General features: G+C 39.2%; 1 protein-coding gene and 1 long non-coding RNA gene across 2 annotated transcripts; both read right to left on the bottom strand.

The window, feature by feature from the left end:
* Positions 1-1,198: 1,198 nt before the first annotated feature.
* Positions 1,199-2,409, bottom strand: LOC110926304. Its single transcript, XR_002585118.2, has 3 exons — positions 2,332-2,409; positions 1,746-1,799; positions 1,199-1,442 (listed from the first exon to the last, which is right to left on the bottom strand). It is a non-coding gene; the product is annotated as an uncharacterized LOC110926304 (long non-coding RNA).
* Positions 2,410-4,675: 2,266 nt separating this feature from the next.
* On the bottom strand, positions 4,676-7,156 carry LOC110924443. The gene is made up of 4 exons (XM_022168447.1): positions 6,291-7,156; positions 5,321-6,206; positions 5,073-5,146; positions 4,676-4,952 (listed from the first exon to the last, which is right to left on the bottom strand). Exons 1-4 carry the CDS (start codon positions 7,154-7,156, stop codon positions 4,676-4,678), a joined length of 2,103 nt encoding a protein of 700 aa, XP_022024139.1.
* Between the last annotated feature and the right edge of the window lie 1,015 nt (positions 7,157-8,171).

The raw sequence follows: 8,171 nt of genomic DNA, 5'->3' as shown, positions 1-8,171 counted from the left end.
TCAAAAGTTGGACTAGGGTAAAAACTCAGAGTAATCAATTCAAGCGTGAATTCCAAAACCAGTTTACAGAATCAATGGAACAGTTACATTCTTACGTTCATACGATCAGGAAAACCCTAATTCATTCATATCATATGCAATCCAATTATCATTCAACAATTCTAACATATAACGTATCTTGACATCAGGCAAATGATTACACCACTAATCAACATCATTCCACAATAATCAGAATTCAATCAGTAAGTACAGAACTAATATGCGAAGAACTAGGGTTTACATGAATCACAAAATCAAGAATTGCTAATAACAAACAATCATTAAACAATTACCTTGGATTGATTCTAAATAAAGTGTGGGATCAAGAGTGATGATGAGCTTGTGCCAATGATGAAGATGATGATTGCAAACAAAGATTGGAGAAATGTGAAAGTACGTGTGTTGGTTGTGTGAATGATTAGTGAAAGGGATTAGGGTTAAGAATGATTAGAATTTCACTAATTACTCTATACATCCCTAAATATCATTTCTTACATAAAACACCCATCACAATATAACTTTACAGTTTCGTCACCAAGTTCATGTATTTGTCACACTTAACACATATACATGCACAATCACAAAACACTTTTTTAAACCAAAACATATATAGTTACAAAGTAAACCAATTGTGCAAGTAAACAACTAAACAACCAGTGAACGTGCAATAAATGCGAAATTGGAATCTCGGAAACTCGAGTTGTCACATTATCCCCAACTTGAAAGAAATTTCGTCCCGAAATTTAGCATGCGGTTACTGAGGAAGCTAGGTAAGTTGTATCGTTTACTGGTTTTCCTGAGGTGTCACACAGTCTGTAAAGAACAATTATTATCAGAAATCAATTTTCCATCAGATTGCTCAACAACCACAAACTGCACATGCTCGTGCCATTGAAGATGGAAAGAAGAAAGCTTTACTTATTCATCAAGTTGATGAAAAAGTTTTAGAGGGATTTAGTTGGGACAAATATATACCTGGTTCAGCTCTTGTTACTAGAATTATTAAAGAAGAAAAAGTCAAATTGTAGCGTCCATAATTTTTCCTTTAAATTTATTAAATGACAACATACTTTTCTAACAAAATTTAGGCATGACCCATTTGTAAACGGGCGGTACCCTGTTTTTTTCATAATCAAATTTCATTCAAACTATACGCAAACATTCAAAAGACATGACATACACAACAAAAGATGACCTATTTTTAGTTTCGAAACCATTAAGTTTATGTACGCACTTACGACAACTTTTCAAAAGACAACCATGACCAAACTAGTTTTAAGTACAAAGCATAGACATAAGTAACTAGGTAATTTGACATTGACTTTATACAAAATGCGGAGCGCTTGACGGGCTTGAGGTGTGTTCGATCCGGGCAAAGCTTGATAGCTAGACATGAGATTTACCTACATGACCACAACATCAAAACTCATTAGAAAAAAGTTTCCTTCTTTAACTCAAGAAATTAACTTACGGACTTGAAATAAACATGACATTCACGACTTGTGTTATACTACATTCTTTTATACTTGTATGGTAGTGAGTTCCAACGGAACTTCATGCCAATCTTTCTAGTCTTACAATTTCGTCATTCGACCCATTCAAGAGAAGGGTCTATACATATATCTTTACCATGCTCGATTCAAATTACCACAATTATTGATAAACACATATCTAAAGTAAAACCAAAAATCGTACAAGTAGCGTACCTCGGTCTTGATTCTCTTGTTGCTTCACTTGACTCGAACTTTCTTCCTTAACTCCTACACATAACCATCCATTCTTTTAGTTTATGTTTCATACTCAATTTCGCATAACGATCGATTAACATCATACAATTTACTTCACGCATTCATAAACACATTCAATTTACTTAAAGTTATGGCTTGCAAGACTAACATTTTCATTGAGGCAATTTGTCAAACACTTGGTGTGCACAATATCAACAAAGCACAAGGTACAAGTGTTCATAGCATGATTCTACATGTCCCCTTTCTAATCTAACAAGAAGAAATCAAATTCACATCTTTTCTTTCATCCTATCTAATTTCTCCCTATCACATTCAGATTATGTATCAATTTACCTTCATAAACATAATATCATTATTCATCTTGTTTAACCTATTCCTACAACAAGTGGGTATGAACCCAAATCACTCAAACAATCGAAATTAAACCAATTCCTCCATCTATTGTGAATTCCTAACTCACGATTACACAAGATTTCCACATAAGTTCATGATTGGGTTAAAACCCACTTTCTACAAACCATCCAAAACAGAAATTATTACTTACCAATCGTTAAACAAGCTCAGATCATTCGAAATTTGAGTTCATGCATCCATTTAGGCTCCTAATTCCCTTTTGATTTTGTGAAGTTCATGAAGTTAGGGTTTGTCCCCTTGCTTCTTTGCTCTGGTTGATCCACACATCACAGAGATGTGTGTGTTTTTAATTTTTGTTTTTATTTATTTCTTTTTACTAAAACTTCCATCCCTTTTTAACAAGTCTAGTCCCTCTAAATCTTAGATTGGTTATTTTGCCATTTAATATTCCTTCTAACAAGTTACTAACATACTAGGTTAAATATACATGACTAGACTTTCAAGTAATATAAATAAATTACATATTTTGGGGTGTTACAAGTCTACCCCCTTAAAAGAGGTTTCGTCCCCGAAACCTTAATACGTACCAAATAAAGTCGGGTAGAGCTTCCTCATTTCATCTTCTAGCTCCCATGTAAGGTCCGATCCTTTCCGATGTTGCCATTGCACCAAGACTTGCTTTATGGTTTTGTTCCGAAGGTGCGTTACCTTGGAATCCTTTATAGCTACCGGCCTCTCAATATAATTCAATTTTTCATCCAGCTCAATATCGTCAAGGGGCACATATGCCGTCTCATCCGCTAAACACTTTCTCAATTGTGACACATGGAATGTGTCATGTATTCCATCCAAAGTTGGCGGTAATTCCAACCGATATGCTACCTCCCCAACCCGGGCTACAATCTTGAAAGGTCCTATGTAGCGGGGACCTAGCTTTCCTCGCTTACGGAAACGGATTATACCTTTCCATGGGGAAACCTTTAATAACACATAATCACCTATTTGAAATTTGATGGGTCGCCTCCTTTGATCTGCATAGGCCTTTTGTCGATCTTGAGCCGTTTTTAAACGGGCTCGCACAAGATCGATCTTCTCGTTAGTTTTAACCACTACCTCATTGGGTGCAATTTCTCTCTGTCCCACCTCTCCCCAACAAATTGGAGTTCTACACTTTCTTCCATACAACAATTCATACGGTGCTATTCGAATGCCGTTGTGGTAACTATTGTTGTACGAAAATTCCACCAACGGCAAGTGGTCATCCCAGCCTCCCCCGAAGTCTATCACACATGCTCGCAGCATGTCGATAAGTGTTTGAATGGTCCGCTTGGACTGACCATCCGTTTGGGGGTGGTAGGCGGTGCTGAAATGTAATTTTGTACCCATACTTTCATGAAAACCTTGCCAATATCGAGATGTGAACCGGGTATCTCGATCCGACACAATAGATACAGGAACTCCGTGTCGTGATATTATCTCGTTAACATAGATCTCCGCCATCTTTTCAGAAGGGAAAGCTTCCCGAATGGGTAAGAAGTGCGCGCTCTTGGTGAGGCGGTCTACGATCACCCATATAGCATCGTGACCTTTCCTTGTCTTAGGAAGCTTGGTCACTAGGTCCATCGTCAATTCTTCCCATTTCCATACCGGAATCTCTAACGGTTGCAACTTCCCATATGGTTTCTGATGTTCTGCCTTTACCTGCAGACATGTCAAACATTTGGCAACATACTTGACAATATCACGCTTCATGCCGGGCCACCAATAACTTTTCTTCAAGTCCAAATACATTTTTGTAGCTCCAGGATGAACCGAGAATCGGGATTTGTGAGCTTCTTCGAGTAATACACCCTTTGCTTCGCTAAACCGAGGTATCCAAATACGACCATACATGGTTTTAATTCCATCGGATCTTTCTTCGAATTTATCCACAAACCCCTTTGTTCTTTCCTTTTTAGAATCCATTCCGCTTAGTGACTTGATTTGGGCTTCTTTAACCATTTCGAGAAATCGAGGTGTAATTACCATCTTCATGGACTTTACTTGAATTGGAGGCGGGTAATCCTTTCGGCTCAGGGCATCGGCTACTACGTTAGCTTTACCCGGATGATAAAGGATCTCACAATCATAATCTTTAAGAAGTTCTAACCACCTTCGTTGCCTCATATTTAATTCCCTTTGCTCGAAAAAGTATTTAAGGCTTTTGTGGTCAGAATAAATAACGCTTTTCGTACCGTAAAGATAGTGCCTCCATATCTTCAAAGCAAATACTACTGCAGCTAACTCCAAATCATGGGTTGGGTAATTACTTTCGTGTGTCTTCAATTGCCTAAAAGCATAGGCAATGACTCTACCCCTTTGCATCAAAACACATCCCAACCCTTGGTGTGACGCATCCGTAAACACCACCAAGTCTTCCGTTCCATCTGGTAAGGTTAGTACCGGGGAACTCGACAGCTTTTCTTTCAAGCTTTGAAACGCCCTTTCTTGATCTGCACCCCATGAAAACTTCTCATCCTTCTTGGTTAACCTGGTCAACGGCAAGGCCAATTTAGAAAAGTCTTGGATAAACCCCTATAATAGCCTGCTAAACCCAAAAAGCTTCTTACTTCACTTGGGTTCTTGGGAGGTACCCACTTCATAACGGCTTCCACCTTCGACGGGTCTACTAAGATACCATCCGCATTAATCACATGACCGAGAAATTGTACCTCTCTAAGCCAAAAAGCACACTTGGAGAATTTCACGTATAATTTCTCCTTGCGAAGTACTTCAAGAACCTCACGTAAATGGCATGCATGTTCGGCTTTACTTCGGGAATAAACCAGGATGTCATCGATAAAAACTATAACGAATTTGTCTAACATGGGCCGACAAACCCGATTCATAAGATCCATGAACACGGCAGGCGCGTTCGTTAATCCAAAGGACATTACCAAGAACTCGTAATGCCCGTATCGCGTTCTAAAAGCCGTTTTTGCCACATCCTCATCTCGCACTCTTAACTGATGGTACCCGGACCGCAAATCTATTTTTGAAAACCAACTTGCCCCTTGTAACTGATCGAAGAGATCATCGATTCGGGGCAATGGGTATCGGTTTTTCACCGTCAGCTTGTTCAACTCGCGGTAATCGATGCACATGCGCATCGAACCATCTTTCTTTTTGACAAAAAGTACAGGCGCTCCCCATGGCGACACACTCGGGCGTATAAATCCCTTGTCAAGCAATTCTTGTATTTGTACCATTAACTCCCGCATTTCAGTTGGGGCCAACCTATAAGGAGCCTTGGCTACCGGTTTGGCATCGGAATACAATTCAATCTTAAAATCTACTTCACGTTCCGGCGGAAGCCCCAGCAATTCTTCCGGAAAAACATCGAGAAACTCATTCACGACTTCAACCTCTTCTATCTTAGGGGTATTCTGCTTAGTATCCACCACATATGTTAGAAATGCCTTGCTTCCATTTCGTACATACTTGTTTACTTGGACTATAGAACAAAGCTTCAAATTGATATTCCTTTCCCCTTGTATGCTTACTCGTTTTCCTCCCGATGTTAACACATGAATCACCTTCTTCTCACATTGAATTTCGGCCTGATGTTTAGCTAGCCAATCCATGCCAACTATAACCTTAAATTCCCCCAATATCATGGGAATAAGGTCAATGGCAAACTTCTCGTCTTCAATGATTATTTCACAATTTCTACAAACTTCGTGCAACAGATAACTCTTACTATCAGCTATCTCTACTTCTAATGGTACATGCATTCTTTCGATTCTAAAAGAGGGGTGTGACACTGGTTCACTAGATACAAACGATCTACTGGCACCAGTATCAAATAACACGTACGTAGGCATCGAGTTCAATGAGAATATACCTGATACAACATTCGGGTGGTCCTTCGCTTCTTCGGTTGTGATCTGAAACATCCTCCCCTTAGCTCTTGGGGCTTCCTCCTTTCTTGCTTCCTTATCGGTATTCTGTTGAAGCTTGGGACACTCAGCCTTAATATGACCCGATTGGAAACAGTTGTAACACGTTCTAGAAGGATTTGGACACCTATAGTATGGGTGTGCCTCTTGACCACAATTGTATCAGCCCTTCTTCCCTTTCAAACACTCCCCAGTGTGTAACTTTCCGCACGTTTTGCATTTCGGAATACTACCCTTCGCCTTATCCTTCTTGCTTTGATCTTGAAATTTTGGTTTCTTTGAAGGGCTCGAGCTGGAAACATTCTCAGATACTCTCTTTTCGCCTCTTTCTGCTTGTCTTCTTATTTCAATCTCCCTATCTCGGGCCAAGTCAATGAGCTCATTCAAAGTTTCACATTTAGCGGGAATTATGAACTCCCGATATTCAGCCTTCAACATACCGTAATAACGGTTTATCTCCATTCTTTCCGTTCCTGCTATGTCTTTACAGAACTTCAGCTTGTCAAGGAAAACGTTGGTGATTTCATCAATGGTTTCATCTTTCTGACGAAGATGTAAGAAATCTTCTTGGATCTTGTCAATGGCAGATTGCGGACAGTGGTACTTCAGAAAAGGTTCCTTGAACTCTTGCCATGTCAAGACTTGAACTTTTTCTTCCCCAAGCTCTTTACTATAAGCATCCCACCAATCCTTAGCTCGGAGTTGTAGCAAACCGGTGGCGAACATCACTTGATCCTCCTTTTCACAATGACTCCTTATGAACACCGCTTCCGTACTTGTAATCCACCTTTCACATGCTATAGGATCAATTTCTCCTTTGAATGGTAACGGGTTGCACGCCATAAATTCTTTGTATGTGCACTTGCGAGTTCCTTTCTTTTCTTGCATTACATTAATCATTCCCTTTAACTCGTCCATCTTACTCGCCATCATTGATTCTACCACTTCTAGCACATGACTTTCTACTTCTTGGGCTAAATGAGGAATACTTGCTTGCATTGCCCTTCCAATCTCTTCCGAGATCATAGTTTTCAGCTGTTCTTGTTGCGTGGCTTCATCCTCATTCGTATCTGTCATCTACAAATAAACATCATTCTTTATTTCAAGCATTCAATCATCCTTTCCATCATATAATCATTCTAATAGTACATAGCTTCCTTTGAAAGTTAACATACATGCATTCTATCATTCTTTAGAGTCTTATTATAGCGTTTGCAATACTTCACATATTATAGAAAACATTAAGCAGTACATCGCAATTGAAAAAGGCTGAAAACAGTCTCCACCGTAAATTACGGTGTCACCGTAATTTACGGTGGCATTATTTCTTTTACGGTGTAAGGCTACTGCCTTACGGCAGAAGAATTTCGTCCCAGTGTCTACCGTAAGTTACGGTGTCACCGTAACTTAGGGTGACGCCCAACATACTTTGATGAATTTCTTATTTTGCAGCCATCTGTTCAACCCGTTTTAACCCGTACCAGTCCGTTTCGTCCCAAACTTTTACACATCATCCCGTGATGATTTTCCTAATATTCCCTAACCAACTCATTCATAATGCAAAATCAACTTTAAAGGTACTTACTTGCTTCGCGCCGCGGGTCGAACACACTCTTCACATGAGCTTCCGGTTTGAGTTCAAGCATTTGATGCTTGAATCCCTCAAACCTACGCTCTGATACCAACTTGTAGCGTCCATAATTTTTCCTTTAAATTTATTAAATGACAACATACTTTTCTAACAAAATTTGGGCATGACCCGTTTGTAAACGGGCGGTACCTTATTTTTTTCATAATCAAATTTCATTAAAACTATACGCAAACATTCAAAAGACATGACATACACAACAAAAGATGACCTATTTTTAGTTTCGAAACCATTAAGTTTATGTACACACTTACGACAACTTTTCAAAAGACAACCATGACCAAACTAGTTTTAAGTACAAAGCATAGACATAAGTAACTAGGTAATTTGACATTGACTTTATACAAAATGCGGAGCGCTTGACGGGCTTGAGGTGTGTTCGATCCGGGCAAAACTTGATAGCTAGACATGAGATTTACCTACATGACCACAACATCAAAACTC

The sequence above is a fragment of the Helianthus annuus genome, chromosome 2 (assembly GCF_002127325.2).
Source record: "Helianthus annuus cultivar XRQ/B chromosome 2, HanXRQr2.0-SUNRISE, whole genome shotgun sequence".
NCBI lineage: Eukaryota > Viridiplantae > Streptophyta > Magnoliopsida > Asterales > Asteraceae > Helianthus > Helianthus annuus.
This window is presented reverse-complemented; position numbering and strand designations above follow the sequence as displayed.

Coding starts and splice junctions, on each gene's coding strand:
- LOC110924443 (XM_022168447.1), bottom strand. CDS start 7,156: ATGACAGATACGAATGAGGATGAAGCCACGCAACAAGAACAGCTGAAA. Junction 6,207..6,290: donor AGTATTCCGAAATGCAAAAC/GTGCGGAAAGTT, acceptor CCCATACTATAG/GTGTCCAAATCCTTCTAGAA. Junction 5,147..5,320: donor TGTCGCCATGGGGAGCGCCT/GTACTTTTTGTC, acceptor GGGTACCATCAG/TTAAGAGTGCGAGATGAGGA.